General features: G+C 30.0%; 2 protein-coding genes across 9 annotated transcripts in view; one reads left to right on the top strand and one right to left on the bottom strand.

Moving 5' to 3' along the window:
* Positions 1-7,132, top strand: part of LOC145976189 (homeodomain-only protein) — a 39,757-nt gene extending 32,625 nt beyond the window's left edge. For both annotated transcript variants that reach the window (XM_083107224.1, XM_083107215.1), the window contains exons 2-3: positions 2,940-3,124; positions 3,268-7,132. In XM_083107224.1, the coding sequence (XP_082963350.1) occupies positions 2,945-3,124; positions 3,268-3,339 (252 nt within the window). In that variant the 5' untranslated portion in view covers positions 2,940-2,944 and the 3' untranslated portion in view covers positions 3,340-7,132. The remainder of the gene's footprint in view (positions 1-2,939; positions 3,125-3,267) is intronic.
* Fmr1 (synaptic functional regulator FMR1) lies at positions 3,824-17,677 on the bottom strand. Of its 7 annotated transcripts, none has more exons than XM_083107138.1 (15): positions 17,519-17,677; positions 17,014-17,066; positions 15,266-15,416; positions 14,850-15,013; positions 14,543-14,708; positions 14,317-14,387; positions 12,755-12,826; positions 11,172-11,319; positions 10,891-11,028; positions 10,239-10,277; positions 8,929-9,072; positions 8,609-8,819; positions 7,547-7,762; positions 7,119-7,220; positions 3,824-5,650 (listed from the first exon to the last, which is right to left on the bottom strand). In XM_083107138.1, the coding sequence occupies exons 1-15, from the start codon at positions 17,612-17,614 to the stop codon at positions 5,463-5,465; spliced, it is 1,959 nt and encodes a 652-aa protein (XP_082963264.1). In that variant the 5' UTR covers positions 17,615-17,677; the 3' UTR covers positions 3,824-5,462. The 7 variants fall into 7 exon arrangements, with proteins under 7 accessions (XP_082963264.1, XP_082963291.1, XP_082963273.1 ...); XM_083107179.1 differs by having other exon boundaries at positions 5,478-5,646; XM_083107165.1 differs by lacking the exon at positions 7,119-7,220.
* Between the last annotated feature and the right edge of the window lie 6,928 nt (positions 17,678-24,605).

Genomic DNA, 24,605 nt, shown 5'->3' with positions numbered 1-24,605 from the left:
AACTTGTTTAATAATCTGGATCGCTTGTTGGGATTCAGAATATGGAACAGATTATTTGAAATTAAACGGATAAATGGGAGATAGCCCATTTATTGCGTATATTAAAAATAAAATATAAATAAAAATAAAATTATTTTTATGGCCGAGTGTATTTATATACTTTTATAAATGTCCAAGATATTCACTTATCAAAAATGAAAAAAGTAATATGTCTCGAAAGTTCATGAAATTTTCACATAGATTCCACGTAGATTCTAGTACCGTTTTTGAGCGGATTATCCACTCGAATATCCACGTGGATTCAACGATATTAATCTACGTAGTAATAACGTGGATTTCACGTACTGTTTTTGTCGGGAATATTTCACGTGCGTTCAATCCACACAGCACATTATACTAAAAGATAACGAAAAGATGTCTTTTTTAAGTTATCTTTTCGACAAAACGAAAAGATGTCTATAAAGACATCTTTTCGCTTTGTCGAAAAAGATGACATAAAAAAGACATAATAGTATGTGGCACTTGTTTCTTCGCTTGCCGCTACGCGGCGAGCCACTCTTAACTTATCTCGTATTTAATATTTATCACGAAATGTATATAAAGAATTAGTAATTAATATAAAATTTGAGGCATATTTTTGCCTTTTACGAGCAGTAATGCCAGAAAGAGGATACTGCTCGCACGCATCAATCAGAGAGAGCCACATACAAGTGCTACGCAGAATGATTGTATGCGTGTGAGCCGCATCCTTTTCCTGATATTACTGTTTATCAGTTTAATTTCTGACAAATTGAATTTAAAATAATTTATTTAATAATCTGGATTCCTTGTTGGGATTCAGAATATTAAACAGATTATTAGAAATTAGGCGGATAAATGGGAGAAATAGCCCATTTATTGCGTGTATTGAAGTATTCCTACTACCGAGTGTCGATAATCTATATAGAATGAATCAAGTCATCTTTTAGTCATCATATGGACACGACTAAAAAGTCACTGAATTCGGGTCATGAGACGACTTTTAGCTATCTTTCCGTCGACTTAACGATGTCAGTAAAAGATGTCTGTGACAAAAAAAATGTCCAGTTTTAGTAGTACTTTAGACGACTTGGTGCTGTGTGGGAAGTTTTTCAGTTTTTGTGTCGTTCACACTTTGTGGAATCTTGATTTATTTAAAGAAAAGGCACTCGCTCGTTTTAATGTTTGCTGTTTCTGTTTGCAATTTTAATTTTTTCACACGCCTTTTCCTTGGATTTATTACGAATTTCATCAGTCTTTTTGTGTCTCTTTCGTAAGTATGTCGCCACGTTTTTGACACATATCCAAAATCTCGTAGACCATGAGATGTTGGGTCAATGTCGTGCTATTCTTACTACTGGCTTGTTTATCAAAAGTTTCTAGCGTGGTTGCTACACATTTTCTGCAGCTTACCACAAAATAAATTTTTCTTGCTCATATATAAATACTAAATCCTAGATTATTACTAAAATGTTAGACTGAATAGTTTAATATGAAGAGAAAATCAAATCTACAACAGAAAATCAAATCTACACATTAAAACATATTTGCAATTTCTGGAATACATAACATGTAAACTTATGTATCGATGTATTATATTATATAGATGTCAATTTTGATATAATAGAGAAGTCATATGTAAGAAGAGCTGATCTAACAGTTCAAGGTCAAACCAATGGTACCATCTTATGGCCCCCTCGAAACCAAACAACTTTTGTCTGAAACATTTTTCTCTCCCGGGCTTGGTTTTCGAGATATTCGACTGGATGGATTAAAATGGGCCACCCTGTATATGTGTGTGTGTGTGTGTGTGTGTATGTATGTATGTATGTCCCAATTTTTTCTAATCAATTTATATGGTTAGGTATGGGTTGAATATGAATCATGATCTTAATCGTAAAAATATATATTTATGAACAAAACAGAGATTAAGCGACGCGGTAGCGTCGCGACGCCAAGTACATAAGAAACTGATAAAAAACTGGATCCGAGCATTGAGAGTCACTGTTCTCGCTTCACTTGTAATTTCAAATTTTACATTGGGCCCATCAAAAATCTAGTTTTTTTCCCTGTTTTAGACTGTACGAATTGAATACGGGGCACGCCAAGTTTTCATATCTTACTTCGATCTGAAGGTCATTTATGCGATTTAGAATTTGTGTAAAATTTCTTTAAATTATATACATCATATAAAAAACGTTTTAGAAATTAAAGTAATCTTAACTCATTTAGTATCGATTATGAATTAATATCACATAATTTATTGTACTTGGCTAATAGTATTAATCTCACATCGGTTTTTAAATATTTTATTTTTAGACTCTTTTAGACTTTTTGATTTTATTAAAGATTTTTTTTATGTACTTGGCGTATTTTTTTACCTTTATAAGGTTTTTTTAGGGTGGATATATATTTAAAATTTCTAGAGAAAGAAAGAGTGCAGAAAGAGAAAGAGTTTAGTTACAAAAAAAATATATACTTATTATTATTAGAAATGATCTTATTGAATTCGATTAGAATCATAAATCTACGTTTTTTGGTAGATATTCTAATGAATATCAATACTTTTTTGCAACAAAAAGACATTATCATTGACTTAATTGATAGATTTTTTTAAAAAGGATTAGAGAGCAGGATGGAGGGTTTCTTTCTAAGATTTCAACCAAAAAAAATCTCTCTTGAATTTGTGATCAAGATTTTGTTAAAGAATAGATATTCATTATTCTCATACTCTAATGGCTAAAATATTATATTATTATTATTTAATATCCTATTTTTTTATATTTTTATTGATGAGTAGTCATTTCATACAGAGATCAACTCTATCATATTATTTTACGTTATACCGTAACGTTTATTTTCTCAATTGCTCTCTTTTTTGTCAATTTAAATAATTTTGAATAAATTTTTTTTATACAAAGGAAACATGCTGAAGTCTTATCCCACACGACTTCCTATTAGCGGAGCTGGTATTCGAGTGATTCGCTTGACAGTGGACCAGGAAGCAGTTCTTCAAGAACAGTTTAACAGATGGCCAAGAGCGCCTCATACCGCGGATATTGTCCTACTCGCGGCTGAAACGGGTCTTTCCGAGGCTGATGTTGAAGTAAGTAAACATATAAGATTATATAATAAATACAATATATATATGAACACATAAAGATCTATATATTAATCGATATTATCGATATTAATCGATGAAACGAATGGAGGAAATAAAGTATGATAAAAATGAATTATGTTCCACAGGGCTGGTACGCTATCAGATTAGCTCAATGGCGGAAAGAACAGGGTCTCGGTGGGAATCTTGGATTTCACTAATTGTTATCATCGAAGCCCATCAATGTTACTTCACTTTTGTACCTGATGTTCTGATTTATATACGTGCAGGCAACATAATCTTGTTTTAAAATCGATTACTTAAAAGTTTCAAGTTTTTACAACCTCAGGTATAATATCGAGTTTTAGTTATTAAATTTATAGAAAATGTAATACACAGAAAAGATTTTTTTATTTAAATATATATAAAATAGCTAAACACAACTAGAGAAACTCATAAATATATAAAACTTGTTACTTTAAAATATATGTGTATATATTTTAATAAATAAATAAATAAATATATATATATATATATATATATATATATATATATATATTGTTTACCATTATCATAAAAAAAATAAATAATGAATAAATTTATACTTGAAGAAAAGAAAAGATAAAATGTATCACATAATTTTGACGAAAATATTTAAGCAGTTTCTATTAGAAGAAGTTCAGGGTTCATTATATCAATGGCCAGTCTATGTACAGAAATGTTTTATTCTTAAATTATGCACAAATTGCAATCAATACAAATGTATCTGAAACAAGCAAGTTGGGGGATATCTCAGTTTTTTTGGCTGCCACAAGAATATTCAGATAAAATGGCAGCTGTTTTGTTAGGTGTCAATATATTGCATCAACCACCATGTGTGTGTTTTTGCAAAATTCATGAGACACGTCCGATTAGTTGTTGTCATATCCGGAAGAAGAGAGACAACTGTTTTAAATTGATATAACTGATTTTTAATAATATTGTGTGATAATCAATTTAAAACAATTGATCATATCTATTTTATAGCTTAGTATAGTAAAGCTAGTTTATTTGTTCAGACATCCACATTTCGACTAAGTAGTATTATAGTAATAAAGGTATGCGCTAAGTCTGCACTTTAGCTAGATATCATAAAACATGTATCATTCCTTCTCTGGCACATCATACATTGGTATTACTAAGTATACGTTTACTTTCTTTTTAAATCATGAGAAACAATGCAGAAACGAACTTGATATCAAATCCTAAAGTTTGATATAGTATGCTTAGACTGTAGTAAAAGTAGAAAAAAAGAGAAAAAGAAAGAGACTAAATTACGTGAAAAGTGTATTCAGAAATAAAAACCGACTCCTTGTGCACATCTGATCGTGTTATATTCGAATAAGTCATTTTTCGCAATCATCATGATATTATTAATCAACACTCAGCATTGAAACATAAAAATCTAGTGTTGTTAAATATAAATCTACTAATATAATCATAAATGAAAAACTCAATTTCTTCAAGTAAATAGAAAGGAACATCATTGGGAATACCTTTGAACCAGAATTTTTTTTTACAGCTGCCGCCTACCATTGTTACAAATAACAACGGAAATTCATTTTCCTTGCACATCGAGTTGCATCTTAGCTATGTCGCATTCGTTTCAATTTCCGCAGAATTATATTTGATAGAGCTTGAAGAGTTGTCAATTAAGTAATTAAAGCATTTTGCTTTAATATATAATATTCATGTATGAAAAATACTGAATAATTTATTAATCGAATACTATTGAAGGTGAACCAAATATAAATTCGAGATTACTAAATTACATTGTAAGTACTAAGCGCGACATATCTAGATGAAACCTACCCAGAGCGATTTAATTGACGTACGAGCCGCGATTATCCAGCCTAATATCGGATCATTAAACGTTAATAAGTGACTAAGGTGTACTATAAAGTACATCCGAAGCACTGCCACATAAGTTAGGAGCTCGGTATAAAAATGAGGCACAGTTTCACAATCAGGGAATCCTTCTTACCAAATGCTATCCTCTATCTCCCAATGAATGTATCCATATATCAAACATGACAGTGTAATTACCATCATTAAACTAAACCATGCATGGATATTAATATGTGTCCTTAAATGTGTTTAAGGAGAATGACGATTTCTTAAACTGTCGTATTCTTATATCGGTAGCAAACAGTCTTAACAACGAGCGTAGACTAATCATGTCGCGTTCCATAATCGTGTAATCCTTGTGTCGGTATGCGTCATGTTACGTGCTGGGAGTTAATAGCTCTCATCAGGTGTAACGTGTAGCAATGTTGGTAGCAATTGTCAACAACCCAATGGTTGTTTAGCCACTGGTACCGTTAACCAAAGCTTCCTTAGGCTTATTGCTCTGTTGCATACGAGGAGGACGAGACCGATGTTCTCTTTGGCCTTTAGGTCCTTGGGAACTGTTGTTAGACATAGAAACGTCGTTCGCAGGTGTTCCTTCTTTGCTATTCATTGTTGATTGGTCGCACGGGCCGGCATTACTGCCTAAACAAATGCATAGATTAACTCTGAATGTTTTCATATATACAAATATGTATGTGTGTCCAGGGTGTCTACTCAAATCTAAAATAAAAAAATTCCCTGATATTTTTATTCAAAATTTCAAATAATATAAAAAATTTAATACAAAGAAAATATTTTAAAGATTTCTTGATGCAACTTTCTAAAAAAGATTTTTTATATATGAGTTTTCTAGTCCTTTCATTCATACAAGAACAATACAGAATCACTTGAGTTTACAAATGTATTAAAAAAAATTGAATAGCTTTCACAGATAAACATTTTTCATTTGCATAATACATTTTCATTTTTTACCATTAGAAATTATGATAAAGAATATACTGCATATTCAATATTTTGTTAAAACATTGAATAAACAAAAATAGGTATATACAAGAAATTTCGGTAAAGGTAGGCAATCTCTTGTCAGACACGGCAGGTAAAAATAACCCTGCAAGTTCCTATATAATATTTTTCCTATATAATTTTTTTTTCTACAATGTATCTTTTATCATTATTACTTTATTATTGTCATCAATTACTTTCTATCGATTAAATATTTTTCTTGAAAATAGTTTGGACGAAATAAAACAAGAATATTCTTTCCTTAGAAAAAGATATAAAAAAATCTAAAAATACATTTAAAGATAAAAGAAACCTACCAACTTTAAAGTTTTTTAACTAGAAGATTTCTAAATATGTTTTGATATCAAGAAATCTATCACGCTATATATTTTAAAGATCTTTACTTAACATAAAAATAATTATTATAAATTATTAAAATCTACCGAATAATATAAAAGTTATTTAAGAGAAATGTTTCTTACAAATATTAATTTTAAAGACAAATACTTCGGTCGAGATACGTGGTAGAAAAAAATTTTTTATGAATTTATGGTCATTTTTACTTATTCTACTGTTTACCCATCTTTATCGAAATATGTTATATTTAGAATATATTTGGTAAATGTCTATTTTAACTGACATAGCACGGATTATTTTTCTTTTGATATATATTGTAGAGGATACATTCCTAAGTAATACACGCTTTGAATTTTGTGGCACTCTTTTTTGGAAAGTTAAAATAAACATTTACCATATATTTACCATGCATTTACCATATATTTTAAACACATAATTCATAATTTGACTTATTAGAGTGCCGAATACTTGTAATATAAGAGCAAAATTATCAGAGAATTTTTTAAAAAACTCGCACCGAATTCCAATTGAATTCCGTGAGAGTTTCTTGATTTTTTCAGATATAAAAAAATCTCTGAGAATTTCAGAGAGCTTTTCCATTTTTAGCAAATAGACATTCTGATATGTGTGTGTGCGTGTCAACCTATATAAAATACGTGACAAAATATTTATTATTACGCGCTTCTTTTAATATAACCGATCGTCCTAAAGAATCGTTACAAACAAACTTGCTGACTAAATATAAGATTACCTGTTTGGTTATTACTTGTTGGTGTTGAACTTCTTTGCCGTGAACGCCGAAGTCGTCTCCGTCTTATTCCTTTAGATCCTCCTTCCACACTTGATACTGATTCTATACATACACAAACCATTGTGACCATCTGTTTGGCATGTGCAATAGAGACTAATATTTAAAAAGCAAAAGTAGCCAAAGATAATTGTTGAAGTTGCACATACGTTAGTGGCATGCATTAGAGTTAAAACTCGACGATAATATTAGTGTTAGATGGTCACAAAAGTTTGCTTAATATTTCATGCTAATCTTAAAGCATTATAACACGCTATATCTTTAGGACGAAATGGTTATGATTGTGATCACAAATTTACAAACTCACGCACACACCCACGCGCACATACATATACACACATACATATATATTAACTGATAAATATTATTACCTCTATCAATACTCGAAACGTCTTGGCTGTCTAAAACAGTATCTTCGTCATCAGTAGTACGACGACGTTCATCTCTACGATCTCTACGTTGGGTTGGAGGACGACCTTGCCTGCCACTCATGTACCCCGAATTACCAGCGCCTCCCTGATGGCCACCTCTTGGTGGTAAATCTCGAACACGATCTTCATTGCTATCTAAAGCATCTCTACGTAATCCTAAAAGTCGTGCGATTAATTAGATTTTTGATAAATGCAAACTACTTGATAGATATTTTGACTTGTGTTCTTTTTATATTGGCCATTATCACATAAGCTCAAAAAGTTATTGCGATAGATCGGAAGAAATAAAATATCATGAAACGTTTTTCCAAAAAATATTTATACTTTAAATTTATATATTAAAATTGCTAAATTTATGTTAAAGTTAATATATACAGGATGTTTTATATAAAGTGTTACAAGTGTATTCTTCGAAAGTAAAAAAGAGAGAAAAAAAAAGTATAATATTTTGTTTTGAGGGAGAAAAAGGTTGATTTAAAATTTTAACTGAGATCATTTTTTAAGATTATATAAAAATCAACTTAATTTTTTTTTAACGGGAACCATCTTAATTTTTTATATAAATCTATTTCTCAAAATATTTTATAAAAATAGCTAAAAATTGAATATTTTACAAGATATTTCATAGTTTATATTAAAGTAAAATTAAAGTCTATCTAATTATTCGAGATAAAATTATTCAGTATTTTAAAATATCTAACTATTCAATTCTTGCTGCCCTATTCTTATAATATTTTTTAGTACTAGATTTATATAAAAAAAATTAGAAGCTCTGTAGAAGGGAGAAAAAAAAGAAAAAAAAATCTGATCTTGATTAAATTCAAAATTAACAATTTTTCTCCTTCAAATTTATGCCAATTTTATCTGAAATATTTCTTTGTACAATGTCAAGTATCAGAGAAAACATTTCATAACACTTTATGTGAAACATAACACTCTTGCATATTGATATATTCTAGCGATACTATTCTTTTAATTTGATGTATCGAATAATAATATTACCGGCATTATGTCTCGTGGGGGCTCTACCTCGAGAACCACGTCCTCGAGACTGGCCGCCACGACCACCACGACCGCTGACACCTTCTTCCGGTCCCGCGACCATTCCTCGTCTTGTGGGTGGAAAACTAGGCATCGGTCCTGTAGTCGACCCATGCATGCTTCGTAGTTGTTGATCAATTTCCAATTTTTCTTGTCGAAGTTGCTCTACTTCCTACCAATACGATGAATCATAGGATAATCTCTCGATATTTAAATTTATTTTATTAAATATAGCTTGATTTTATATGAAATATATTGGAAATTTTTACGTATTGTTATACCTTTAAATGTGCCAAATGGTATTCCAACAAAACTTTAGCATTGGCGATGCTTTCAACAGTCCCGACAAAGACAAAGGGGACCTGACCCTCCTCCCGTGGAATCGTTGGTTGAGGTTCGTTGTCTCCTTCTATTTTTACTCTTACCTGAAATTTGTAGTTATTAAAATTATGTTTTTTTTAACGTGTTTACAAGTACGAGTTACCAATATGAGACATTTAGAATCGTATTTCATATCCATACCATCAGTTTTCAGTCACTGGCGTATGTCATTTCCATCAATAGACTTGTTGACTAGTCTGTGAAAATTTGCTTAAATATTCTTTATATTTCAAAAAAATTTTTGTTTCTTGAAAGTTATTTGTCGATACTTTTACCTTTTCTTACATAAAATTTTCTTTTTTTTTTTTTTGGGTAATATATGTATTGCAATCGTACAATTTTACATTAAGCAGATAGCAAGATTGTATCATACTTTAATGGTCATCTTTCTTTTAGAGATACATGAAAAGGAATAAATTGAGAAATTTTATTTATATTTTTTTCTTTTTTTTTATCTAATCAAATATAATAATGTTAATGTTACTGCAAAGATAATTTTTTCTCTTATATCATCAATCTCACATAAAACTGATTCTTTTTTATAGAAAATTGATAATTTCTGTATAAAAAAATTACCCATGTGTAAGTTTATCAAATCTGAAAGAGATTTATTGAATATACATATACATATATACATACGTATATATATGTATATATATTTCATATACATATATACATACGTATATATATGTATATATATTTCTACTATTTATGTGACAGGAATAAATACCATGTCATATATCTCTTCAATTGTAAATTTTCAACAAATTATAAGACAGTATACTTTTAAACAATATTCGTTTTAAAACATAATAATTGATGACGAAAAACAAATGCATGGACATGGAACAACTTATGCATTAAGTATTGTTTATAACGTACATTAAGGTCCGTATACACAATGCACATTTAGCGTCAAATTTGACTATTTGACTATTAAGTCCATGATAAAGCTGAATGTAAAATTCTGATACTAAGAATAAATAGCATTCAGAATGAGATAATCACATTTAGTGCTAAATGTGAAATATGAATAGAGGCCTGATTTTGTATAAATAAGTTTTTTTTTTTTTTGGATACAATTTAAAAGAACTGGCCCGAGTGGTTCACGTAAGATTTGCGAGTGCTTCCAGACATTGATAGATATGAATGACTGATTAAATGAACTGAATGGAATAAAATCACAAACAATAGAAAATGACATACTTACTTTATCAATATGTATATTCCCACTCGAGCCAGTTGTTATCTACCGAGAACAGACAAGGTATATCATATATCACCTAACATCTCGTGAATCAAAAAGAAAGAAACTTCCATTTTCAATTGAATGTTACGTCAATTTAGAGCTGTATAGTTTTTAAATATAACCCGTCGTTAACAATATGAGAATTCATATTGTAATATATATAGAACTACAATAATATCGCGTTATACTTAAAACGCAACGTTAGAAAGTTCGGATAATTGTTACATACCCTGAGAGATAAACATATATCAGTAGACGTAGAGGATCTGTAAAGTATTACATGTAATCTATGTATTAAATTTAACAGTTTTAATAAAAAAATTATATTGTATCAACTGAAAATGAAAATTGATATACTTGTATATTTTCGATTACTTTCTCAGACACTGCTAATTCAGATACAAGAAACCCTACCTGATATTAATTCTGAAAGTATATTAATTTTATACATACATCCATACATATGTACAAACATATACACACAAATATATATATATATATATATATATATATATATATATATATATATGTGTGTGTGCGTGCGTGTGTGTGTATGTATATATGTAAACTTATCATGTAATGATATCAATTAATGATAAAAATATATACTTACAACACCACTTTTGTCGACAATTTCTTGGATAATACGACCATTTTTCCCGATTACTTTTCCTACCAAAACCCGTGGGACTTGTATAGATTCCTCACTGTATTCCAGCATAGATCGAGCTTTTTTAACAGCTTCATGCGTCTACAATTAAGAAAGCTATCTGTAGATAAGCTCCGTATGTATATCAGTCAAATATATATTTTTCAGATATAAATGCCAGAATATCAAATTTTACAAAATAAATTATCTTAATATCACAAATAAAATAAAACTTTTATTATTACCTCTCCATATATCTTAAATGTGCATGAATTTTCTTCTAATTCTATATTTGTAATGCCATCAACTTTTCGTGCTTGTTGAATATTTGCACCATGAGCACCGATAGCTAGCCCCATAAGGTCTTCTCGGACATTAAATTCATCAGTATATCTGTAAAAGAAGATATAAAATAAAATTATATCTTTTTAATGAATTTATTCGAGAAATTTTAAATTAAGAAATATTTTATAACATTTAAAAATATTTTAAAAATATTTTATATTTTAAAACATTTTAAAATTTATCACAAAATTAATACATCCAATATATATATAACTTTTTTTTCCTGTCTCTTAATTTCTTGCTTATAGCTTATAAAAATTATAATAAGTTCTTTATAGTCAATATAATTATTTACTTTATAATATAATTAATTGTGTACACATGCTATATAAATATATAGATTAATATTGGAGAAAGCAGACCAATGTGGCATATTTTATTATAACAGTATCCTTGTCAATGGCTTGCATTTTGGCAGATACAAATTAATTATTTCTATTGAAGCTGTAAAAACGATAGTTTTGCATTGTATCTGATGTATTTCAAAATGATACAATAGCCATGCAACATATGTAAATGTATACAGTTAGAAGCAAGAAACGATTTGAAATGTTTTTTAAAATGCCTTCATAATATAAATAAAATTTTCTGATTAAAAAAATATCAGATATTATGTTAAACTATACATTACATGCATTCATTAATTAAATAAAGTGTATATTCTAATACATTTAATCTTTTTAATATAAATAATATAGAAATATGCGCTTTGATTATTCAGTCATTTTAATAAAAGACGAAATAATAAAGTAATCTGATATTACAATTTGTTTATAATATTTGCTTTATATTATTATATCATAAAAAGATAGTATCAATATTTATTGTCTCAAGGAAGGAAGCTACTCTGCATCAGATTTGCAATTGAAACAATATAACATTATTTAACAAATACATCATTTAGTTAAGATGTGTTAAACTATCTCGAGAGACATTAATATTGCTTATAACTAAAACGTATATATTCTTAAAAGTAAAAAAGCTGTTTCAATTAATACTTTCTCACAATATTTTCAACGTGTATCTTGTATACATTTTTCTAAAAACACATGGGATAGAGCCACCATTTGCATAAATATATGTGCAAAAGATATGGGATATATCAGTGTTTCTCAAACATTGGCAGGCCAAATTTCCGGCGTTCTTGATACAAGATATAAATAATAGAATCTACTTAATATATAAATAACAGAAAATATGGAATCGGGAACTGATCACAGCTACACGTATAATATATCTGTCGGCTACCTTCTCAATCACGCAAGATCTTACTACACAGCACATAATAAATGTAGAAAGATATAAATAATTGTCTTATATAGTCGGTATATTTGAAGCACATGGATTTCAGTGAGTATACTACACAACGCTGAAGCATGCACGTTTATAAAGTGTAGATTTATTTTCCGTTTGAAAAAATGTAAGTGTATCTTGTCATACAGTAAGCTAAACTTAATTCTAAACCACGCTGCTGTGATCTCACCTTGAATTTGTTTTCACTCCTGCCTCAAAGTCTGAGACACGCTGATATATAAAGTTTGAAGATCTAAATTTGCTGAAATGAGAATGGTGTAACTCAGTGAAAACTCATTATTAAGATGGCCCTATCCTATGTCCCTGCCATTCTGTCTGTTTGTTCTTGATTAATGCATGTAGACACTACTGTGGAAACTTCAAACTTATTTTCAAAATTATTTATAAGCAAAATTTGTCATTCTTTGTGTGTGTGTGTGCGTGTGTGTGTATATATATATTTACATTTGCATTTTATAATATTTATTACAATTTTGGAAGAAAATAATATATATACTTTTTATTGAAATAATGATTTGAAATTTCATATCTTAATAGAATAGTATATTTTAATGATTATATTTACATTATTATTTATCCAAACGTGTGTGTATATATATATATATATAACAAAATCATTTCTCAAATAAATATTAATATAGATATAATCATTAAAATATATTATCCTATTAAAATATAAAGTTTCAAATTATTATTTTAATAAAAAAAGTATACTATTTTCTTCCAAAAAAAATTGTAATAAATATTATGAAATGTAAATGTAAAATATATATATATATATATATATATATATATATATATATATATATATATATATATATAATATAAAATGTCTTATCTGCCATGCATTATATTTCCATACATTGCAGATTTTTTAGCGAATTACTCTAAAACTCACATCTCTAAAATATTTTTTATAAATTTTATCATCTTTTATAATATTGTTATATTTCAAAGACATATTTAATCTTTTTATTTGCCAATAAATTTTTCTCAAAGGTGCATGTCTATTATAGACAGTTTTTTTTCTATTTGCCAATACAGCATTGTAAGTAAAAAGTCAAAGGCAGTATAAATTCAAGGAGTGATCAAAATATTTATACAAATAATTCTGTAATAATATAATAGAATTTGATTAAAATAATTCATTAGTTACTATAATGTAAAATATTTAATTAGCATACTTAAAGTAGCATTCTTTAAAAAAAAAAGGATAAAAGTTTGATAAAATAATAATGATTGTATCTGCAATGCATATGATCATGCTTATGATCTAATATTGTTTTAGCGGAAGGTATCTGCCATAACGCAAGGGAAAATGAATTATAGTGCACATAAAATTTCTTACTTGCACCTGTTTTGTTTAACAGAAGAAAATTCGAATACAGTTATATATATGCGAGCTTCAAAAATGTTAAATTTGTTGTGATATTCTACCTATAATCGTATAATAAAATTGTGATAGAAGAGATGAAAGAAAAAGAAACAAGATGTATGTATAATAAACACTATTTATGATGTGCCTATAGAATCACATTCATGAAGTTACGTGATATTAAAGCGAAACATATCAATTAATAATTAGAAATCTTGTGATCTGATTTTTCTGCCAGTAAATGCAAACCACAGACAGGATGGTAACCAGGACAGTACATGGACAAGGGCAGGTAAAACAATCTCACAAGATTTTGTTTTGTTATTTACAAATATCAAAATATATTAATAACTTACCCTCCTATTGTTTGAAGTTTAGTAGATTCGAGCTGACGGGCTGCTTCTTCTGTTCTCTTTAATAGCAAAACCTGTGAAATATACATAAAAGAAAAATAATAAAACTCTTTCCTTAAGACTTTAAAAGATATTATCTCTTAGATACTATAAAATTAGATAAAGATGTAAGAACACAAATTGAAGAATGAATAAGAATTTTTTTATTAATAATGCAAAAATTATTTACCTTTTGCGATAAGTTTCTAAAATGCATTTCTTGGAGCATGCTACTGTGACGATGTATATTTTCATGACGGGAGATGGCCAGCAGTACTCCTCGTTCAGGCACATATCGGCACACTGCCGCCCCTATCGCCTTTTGAAATTCCTTATGTGCATTGTCCATCTTTGCACTGTAATATATATATTACTTGATTTAATTATCGTTTATATCTAATAATGTAGAAATACCAGAATAACTCTGTTATTATCAAAAATTATAATTCAAGATAATGATGCGCAAAAAATTATTTTCTCTTTCTTAAACTACTTACAATTCTCGGAGCTCTTCAGGTACTTCAATTTCGATCTTGTGAAATGTATTCTTGTCAATAGGGGAATTTGGATTTTTGGCTCTCAGTCGCTCACTAGCTACAATTTCAGTATATGTATATTCCCATCCCAAGTATTCAACTACTTGGAAGCCTCCTTTACTCATCTAAAAAAATTATATATATTTAATACATTTCACATTTAATAATGCCAATTTATTCTTTTAATAATAATATGAGATGATTTAAAATATTTACAATATTAATTTATAATATTTTTTACAACATGTATAACAATATATATATATATATATATATATATATATATATGCATATATATGCATATATATCATATATATGTATAAGCATGTATCTGCAATCAACATTTATATCATTATATCAACATTTACTTTGCACACCTTAATAAGCGCTTTCCACCAGCCCCATGCTTCCTGATCATTAGATCTAGAGAATACTTCAATCTCCTGGTTCTCCTGAAATTCCGTTTTGGAACCATCTTTTGGAGGTAGACGGACTTGAGCAAATGGGAATTTCGATTCAGGTTGCCAACTAGAATGAGTGTTACAAATTTGATTAGAATATGAATTATAGAATTATTTTATTTTACATTATTTTATTGCGCATAATATTTATATGTTACAAAGCAGTGCTTTTTTTTTTATATGAAAATCTATTAAAAGAGTTTCAATCTCTCACAATGAATAAAAATTCTTTAATACAGCATAGCTATGGAAAAATACATTTATTTCTTAAATTTCCTTTATTGTATATATCTATAATATATCTTTTAATTTAGTACAACCTATAACAATTACAAGAAATTTTAATCATATATAAATATAGATTTTAGTCTATTTTTTGAATTTCCTGTATATTCAAATATAGTATTTGTGATCGTAACATTTTATTTTATTCTTACGAGATAGTTTCTTTTATTTATTTTGGTTTCACATTAATATTTTTTTGTTGTGTGCTATCATTTAACATATAAGAAGAGATGCATGTTTGCAAATTTTATTAAATCATATGATTATAAATATTAGATATTTTTTAAAAAGGAAAAAAAGCAAGGTTTCAACAATAATATATTTATAGGAATATAGGATGCCTATATATTATTATACACCTATATTACATAAAATTATAAATAGATCTTTAATAGATATTGTGTGCACTCTTTAAAAATTTTATAAAACAAGATACACAAAGAAGCTCAATGAAAAATTCTTTTCTAGTATACAGTACACAACTGGCAGCCTGCAAAGTCCAAGCTTGATTCATGGAAAAAATACCCCCCTCCCCCCCCCCAACAAAAAGGGATTCAACTTTTTCTCCCTTCTACATGATGATGCAAAATTTGTGGATGATACAAAAAAAGCAAAAAATATAAGTTCTAAATTTGGCTGCAACTCATGATGTAATCTTAAATTTTACATTTGGCCTGCCAGAAAATCTAGTTGCATTTCCTTGCCATAAAGCAAAGTTTAACAGCTTCCATAAATATATTTTTGTTAGCGCAAAAGAGATCTCATTGATACATATATATATAAATACATAATCTCATGAAATCTGGTCAAGTCAAGAGGAGAAACTTATTCTCTTATATTAAATAAAATTATAAATAGATTTTTGATAATTATCGTGTACATTTTAAGAATTTTAAAGCAAGACGTAAAGAAGTCGATAAATGATTGTTTTGATATATAAAAGCAAAAATACTTAATAGCTTTCATAAATATAAATTTTTGTTAGCACAAGATATCTCATATTGATAATAAATATATATATATATATATATATATATATATATATATATATATAAAGAAATGCAAATTCTCTCGTCAAATTCAGTTGAATCGAAAAGAAAAACTTACTTGCCTATATTAAATAAAATATAAATGGATCTTTAAAATAAATCTTTAGTTATCGTGTGCATTTTACAAATTTTATAGAGCAAAATACACACAAGGAAGCTATCGGTAAAAGATTATTTTATCAATATATAGCATAAGAGAGAGTAAAGATACTTAACAGCTTCCATAAATGTTATAATTTCCATTAATACAAAAGAGATCTTTTATCGATATATAAAGAAATACGAACTTTCTTGTCAAATCCAGTTGAGTCGAGAGAGAGAGATACTTACTCATTCTCGAAAGTTACCAAAACTTCGTCGTCAAAGACATCAGTGACAAAGGCCTGGAAAAAAAAGCGAATACACGAGAATGTAGCGAGTTGCCGTTACAAGAATCAGATGTGTAAAACTAGTTGAAAAATAAATTCACGAAATTCCGAAGATGAGGAGGAGGAGGGGGGGAGTGCACGGAGGGCCACGATACTATCGCGATATCGTTTTTCTTTTTTCCTAGGCACCGCCGACGAGAAGATTCCCGGGAATCAGCGGGGCGAGCACGGACCACCGATGAAGGCGCGAGGCCGAGGAGAAAAATCACACGCCCTGTCAAACAAGACGAGACATGGCGTCGGAGGAAGCCGCGTTACCCTCTCGCGAAGCATTTCCCGAGGACCGTGCATTCGCGAAGTACAGGCCCCCGTTCGGCGTGATTACGATCGTATCGCGGCACGTGACACGGCCTATCCGTCAACCGGGTTCTTGGCACGCTCCCACGTATACTTTTCACAGAACGAACCTTATAATACGCTCCGTTTTCGCCGCATACTTCGACTGTGAGATCCTCCATCTTGCTTTTGTGTGACGGTTCGTGTGCCTCCTTTACGGCAGGCATGCTCTGGAAGAGCGGGCGCTTGCACGAGTTTCAGGGGCCGTGCGAATTTTCCTGCCCGCCAATCGCGCGACTTCTCTCCACGACGCCGAGGTAGTATTGGGCGGTCCCGATCAGTGCTGCCAAACGTTAAATTTAATTACTCTACGCAGGAAAAATTGAAGATCGACGATTACAAAGGTCCATATTCTGAATTCTCTTTTATCGATAAAAGAGGATTTAGAATATGGACCAAAGGAGATTGGAATTTGACTAATTAGAACGAAAGAAACGAAAATTTACTTGTTCTGACTAGGTCGGGTCTGCAATAGGTAATTTGAACCCCAAGCCTAATTACACAAGTCGAGTATTCTCTTCATACTTGACTGTGATTGGTTAATTTCTTAAGGCTTCGGGCTTAAATTACCTATTGTAGATCCGGCCTTAGTTAAATTTCAATCTTTAATTTTTCAATTTGATCTAAATTTTCAATCATGATGGAATATTAAAGGTTAGAAAAAAAAGACTTAAAATTAAAGAAAGAATGAAGATTGAAAATTAAAAAAGGTTAGAAAAAAAAGACAAAAGATTAAAAATTAAATAAAAAAGAATGAAGATTGAAAATTAAAAAAGAAATGAAAAAATTAAAGATTAAAAAAGAAACAAAGATTGAAAGAAAGAAATAAAAAAAAATAAAGATTAAAGATTGAAAATTAAGGACCACATCGACTAAATTTCAATTAAAATAATCGACGATAAACTTTTAGTTTTATCAATAATATTTTTATCTTCTTCATCATCTTTAAATTATTATATTTTTCGTGTTTTTGCGTCGACCATAAACGCTTTGTTTGCCTTATAACTATCAGTTTGTTGATTCTTATCTTTGTAACCACTTTTTATTAATATTTTTTCTTTTAATAATATTTTTGTCGATATAATCTTTCTCTTTTTCTCTGTTTAATGTAAAATGTGTTTGATCTATTATGGCAATTCTATTGGCGGAATTAATAGCGTTATCGACTTGTCGGGTTCAATCGCTCCAAGGTAGTTTATTAAACGTTATTGACCAATCACAGCCTTTCTTTTGAAGAATGTAACCATATATTCATCAGAAGAATGACTGTCATTGGTCAATAACGTCTAGTAAACTACCCCGGAGCGATTGAACCCGACAAGTCGAAAACGTTATAAAGGCCATCACACACAAAATTGCATAGCTGCATATGCATAGGCCGGTATTCATAGTCCGATCTTATATTTGAGATCGTCTTAAGTTCGAACTTGAAATGCTACGCAGCCATTTGATTGGTTGAATGAGGTCCGAATTCATAGTCGTTTCTCAAATCTTAAGACTAGAGAATTTCTTAAATCTATCCTAATGCGACCATTTCATTGGTTCAATAGGATAACTCAACCAATGAAATGGTCGTATTAGGATAGATTTAAGAAATTCTCTAGTCTTAAGATTTGAGAAACGACTATGAATTCGGACCTGAGGTCTTAAGTCAACCTCGGACCAGACTTAAGACAATGACTATGAATACCGGCCATAGTCATAGACATCTATACTATATACTAGACCGCTAACTTGCGTCAAATACATGTCCATGAAATTTATGTACTAAATTCTCACGCATGCGTAACGTTAGTGGACAGCAGTCACGTTTGTGATTGGTTGATGTTATGCACAATGTACATAAGTATGTAATTTGTGTATAAACCACAGACTTCTAATATAACTAGACTGCTAACTCCCCATATTTTGCTTATATAAAATGTCCTCACATTTTATGTACTAACGTGACTTATTCTGCACATGCGCAGATACCATCGATATAGATATATATCATATACTTAACCTAGCTTGCGTATGTATATACATATAAACATGCGTTATCGCAGAGCGCATGCGCAGAATAGAATACCTTTATATACCTATCTGTGATTTGTACATAAAATCGAAGCCGTCTTATATATAAGGAGTTAGCAGTCTAGTATATATAGAAGTCTGTGGTATAAACTTACAGTTGAATATAAGTTATTTTTAAATAATATATAATGTTCTTCATTTTTAATTAAAATTTATTACAGCCTTTAAAGATAAAATATATCAAAATATATTTAAAAGGTATATGATATAATTAAAATCAAGATTAAAAATATATATAGAAGATTAAAAATATATAAAGATTAAAAGTATATGTATATAACATTTATATATATATTTATATTTATTTTATTACAAAATTAAAAGTTTGTAATGTAAAAAGTACAAGTTTTAAGGTGAAAATCCTGGCGAAAATAAGAAACTTTATAAAGCGTTAACAACCGTTGAGTGAGGGTTTTCTGAGAGTTTATATGCTTTTCAAACTTTGTAAGAGCACTTACATAACGCTGTTGGGTTTTGAATGCTTATCAAACGCTGCAGTGTTGCAATTTTTGTTCTACAAACTCTTTATATAATATTACATGAAAGTTTTGCAATGCTGAGGTAACATTTTTCAGAGTACGTTCAGTAAACGTTGATACATCTTCGTGTACAGAGTTTACTCAGACTTTTCAAACGTTTACGATTACGCTATAACGTACAAACGTCTTTTAAACGCTGCAGTGTTGCAATTTTTGTTCTACAAACTCTTTACTAATCGTTTTTAAACTCTCGACGAACTTCCACAAACGTTCATGTAAACGCCAAACAAACGTCTCATTTTTGCCAGGGAACTTAAATATTAGCTGGCTACAAGTGTCCACCATATTAGTTTTCCACCAATATTACGCATGCGCGACCGCCATATTACATGGTTTTCGGGGACATATTTTATGTACAAAATCAATGGGAGTTAGCGATCTAGTTATAGTATAGATATCTGTGTGCATAGCATAAGACCATATGAACCAATGAGCATCGAGAATTATGTTATGTAAGTCAATATGGCGACTTAATACTCGATGCTCATTGATCCATATGGTCTTATGTTATGCATATGCAGCTATGCAATTTCGTGTGTGATGGCCCTTAGACCTATCGCACACAAATTGTATAAGCTGCATATACATAGCAGATCTTATGGACCAATGAGCATCGAGCATTGAGTCACATGCTCGATACTCATTGGTCCATAGGGTCTTATGCTATGTGTATGCAGCTTATGCAATTTGTGTGCGATAGCCCTTAAGGTGAAAGCATATAAAATTGCATAGGCGCATAACCATAAGCATAAGGAAATTGATTGGTCCACAAATATATGCATAAGAAAATAAACCAATCAATTTTCTTATGCTTATGGTTATGTGCTCCTGCAATTTTATGTGCTTCCATCTTAAAGACCATCACACACAAAATTGCATAGCTGCATATGCATAGCATAAGACCATATGAACCAATGAGCATGGAGTATTAAATCGCCATATTGACTTACATAACATAATACTCGATGCCCATTGGTCCATATGGTCTTATGTTATGCATATGCAGCTATGCAATTTTGTTTGTGATGGCCTTAAGGCATTCATACAATGCGAAGAAACAAACAATAGGAGGTTCCGAAAACTTATCGGCACTCCCATTTTAACTTTTGAGTTTTCTTTAATCGTTTGTGATTAATTTGTAGATGAACATTTTTCAGAAGAATGGCTATGGCCGGTATTCATAGTCCGATCTTATATTTAAGATTGTCTTAAGTCTGGTCCGAGGTTGACTTAAGACCTCATTCAACCAATCAAATGGCTGCGTAGCATTTCAAGCTCGAACTTAAGACGATCTCAAATATAAGATCGGACTATGAATACCGGCCTATGATTGGTCAATGACGTCTACTAAACTACTCCGGAGCGATTAAACCCTACCATTTGAAAACGCCATTAGAGACGAGTGAGACCCAATAGACACAATGCTTATTGGCCAGTTGAAAATAAGGACCTTTGGTTGGTCAATAGTGTTGATAACTCTAGGCACTGGCGACATGTGTAGTGTGTTCGATCGCGAATGTGCGCAATCGGGACGATTCTTAAGGTCTTTGCACGTACAAAAATTTTAGTTGTAATTGTAAAGCTAACGCCAGACTATGCGCGATTCGTAATTTGCGATTCGTGATTCATAGAGATTCGTTGGACATTCAGGGAGATTCGTTAAATAGAAGAGAAAGAGAATATTGTCATCTTCGAATAACGAAAATATAAAATAAAACTTAAATAAAAGAAAAAGAGAATTTATAAACAACGTTAAAAATAATTATTAATTATAATTAACGTTGTTTAAATTCTGCCCTAGTGAAAATTAAACGCTTCTCGAAGTGTCAAAGAAGCGTAAACGAACAGAATAAATGCTTCTTAGAAGCTTCATTGACTTCCCATTAACTCTTCGCGATTTTAAATCTTCATGCATATTTCTCGAACGCTCCATAAAGTGTGTACGAAGCATTCCGTTACGCTTCCCTTACGCTTTAATATTTCATGTTTTCCTTTACGTTTCCCAAACGCTCCATAAAATGTGAACGAAGCACTCCGATACGCTTTCCGCACACTTCAATGATTGACATTTTAGGAACTCTTCATTTACACTTCCTAAATGCTCCATAAAATGTGAACGAAGCACTCTAATACGCTTCCCGCACACTTCAATGATTGACATTTTAGGAACTCTTCATTTACACTTCCTAAACGCTCCATAAAATATAAACGAAGCACTCCAATACGCTTCCCGTACATTCAATGATTGACATTTTAGAAACTCTTCATTTACACTTCCTAAACGCTCCATAAAATGTAAATGAAGCACTCCAATACGCTTCCTATACACTTCAATGATTGATTGACTTAGAAACTCTTCATCCACATTTCTTCAATGCTTAAACACTGCACAAAACATGTATGAAATACTTTCCTTACACTTTAACAATTTAAAGAAATATTTTTAAGGACGTCAAAGTTTCGCGCGAGCACGCAAGGATCTGTTAATTCGTTCGTTTACCGTTACGCGATGTGCGATGCGCTATCTTTCTCGTATTAAGTTTAGTTATGAGAATTATATAAAGTTTACAAAGAGTAACAAATAAGATTAAAGATATACTTCAATGCTTCAATGTGCACAGTTTCTGGATTTTGTTTCGTGCTATGTGCACGAAATGCCGATAGCACCAATGCTAATATAACAAGATACTTATGTATGTAAATTGATAGTAAATAAATTATTCAATCGCGAAAGATACTGTAATATTCAAAGATGAAATAAATATTTTTCTATATTCATTGTCATATTTATATCTTTTTATTTACAAAACACAAAATACCTGCTGTGGGATAAAAATATTTTTAACCGTATTTCTATCAATCTTCTTAATTAGCAGTAAACTGATCTTTGATATTTATCAATCATTTTTTTCATTATTTAAAAATTTAATTATTAATACATGTACAGAATTTGTCAAATTAATCACTGATTCTTCTGAAGTTTTTATAATTAAGACTCGAAAAATGTAGATGTTGCAAAATATTTTAAGTCTCTTCCTTTATATAAAATATAAAGAATTCATATGTTCCATTTTAATATAGCTACCCATACAGCACAGAAGCTTGCATCAACATTGCTGCAATGTTACAACATTGCACATAGCAGTGTAATGCTGCAGAAATATTGCAGAGACATTATTTTGTAATATTACTTTGGCAATGTTGCAGCAACATTTTAACATAGCGAAAATGTATAACATGTGTTTCTTTACTTGCCGCTATGTGGCGACACCAAACTTAACTAACTCGTATTCGAATTTTCATCTAAAGTGGATATAAAGCCTACAAAGGACTAATGTAGTAATTATATTTTTTGTCTTGTGTCAGTTAAATTTCTGATAAACTGACTTGATTTATTTAATATTCTGAATCCTAATAAGGGATCTAGATTATTAAACAAATAATTTGTTTAATAATCTAGATCCCACGTTGGGATTCAGAATATTAAACAGATTTTTCTTCATTGAATCGGTAAATGGGAAATAATTCATTTATTGCACGTATTAAAATATTCTGGTACCGAGTGTATGTAAAATAATTGTATGTATATTATTGAGATAAATATTTAATAAGACACATTTGATAAAAAACACTAATAGATATTTTTTTTCAAAGGCGGTAAATGTTTTTTTTCCTATCTTTCTTAAAGATTTCTTTATATTTTCAAAGTTTATTTATTAAATTTAAAACGGTCTGCATTTGCAATAGCAAAACGCGTTTTAATATTGCAAATACGTTGCACCGTAACATTACTACAATCTTACATTGTAATATTTCTGAGGGCGGACATTTCAACGTTTTTGCAATCTTTCGGTGCTGTATGGGTAACATTCCCAGTCAGCCAAGTCTGCTCGAACAGATTTTGTCAAGGGCTTGCTACAAATTCTTGTCATCAAAAAGGCCACAATTTGCGTATAAGTGTTGCTATTACAAATTTTGATAGCAAATTGGCGGCAAAAACCGAGTAAAGCTTGTTGGCAAAACCTGACAGCAAATTGGCAGCAAAAAGAGAGCAAAGCTTGCTAATATGCTTAACATCAAATTGTCGGCAAAAATCAAGCAAGATCTGCGCGCATGTAATCTAACGGCAAATTGACGACAAATTGTAAGCAAACTTTGCTGACATAATCTGACAGCAAATTGGTGGCAAAATCCGAGCAAAGCTTGCTAATATGTTTGATATCAAACTGTCAGCAAAAACCGATCAAGATCTGCGCAGGGAAGTTTAACGGCAAATTGTCAGCAAATTGTGAGCAAACCTTGACATTCCGAAAGCATTTAAATTTAACGTTTACAGATATTTAATTTTTAGTTTCCAATTTTTTCTCTTAAATAAGTAAGATTATTTATACGTAGAAAAAATTTTATTTTATTTTATAAATATAATATTAAATTTTAACATTATGACTAATAAAAATTTCGCATTACACTTTAAATATATGCAAAAAATAACGTATGATATAATAAATATATAATAAAATAAAATATATAATACATATAATAC

Source organism: Camponotus vicinus, unplaced genomic scaffold (assembly GCF_025532165.1).
Source record: "Camponotus vicinus isolate PSW18456_S1 unplaced genomic scaffold, iyCamVici1.0 SCAF_1, whole genome shotgun sequence".
In the NCBI taxonomy this organism is placed as follows: Eukaryota; Metazoa; Arthropoda; class Insecta; order Hymenoptera; family Formicidae; genus Camponotus; species Camponotus vicinus.
This window is presented reverse-complemented; position numbering and strand designations above follow the sequence as displayed.

What these genes read in the sequence shown, in the direction of transcription:
- Fmr1 (XM_083107138.1), bottom strand. Translation starts at nt 17,614, where the DNA reads ATGCCTGCCGTAAAGGAGGCACACGAACCGTCACACAAAAGCAAGATG. An exon ending in AAACTTCAAACAATAGGAGG is followed by an intron (nt 12,827 to 14,316) that starts GTAAGTTATTAA and finishes TTCTCATTTCAG; the next exon opens with CAAATTTAGATCTTCAAACT. An exon ending in GGAATATACATATTGATAAA is followed by an intron (nt 9,073 to 10,238) that starts GTAAGTATGTCA and finishes TACAAATTTCAG; the next exon opens with GTAAGAGTAAAAATAGAAGG.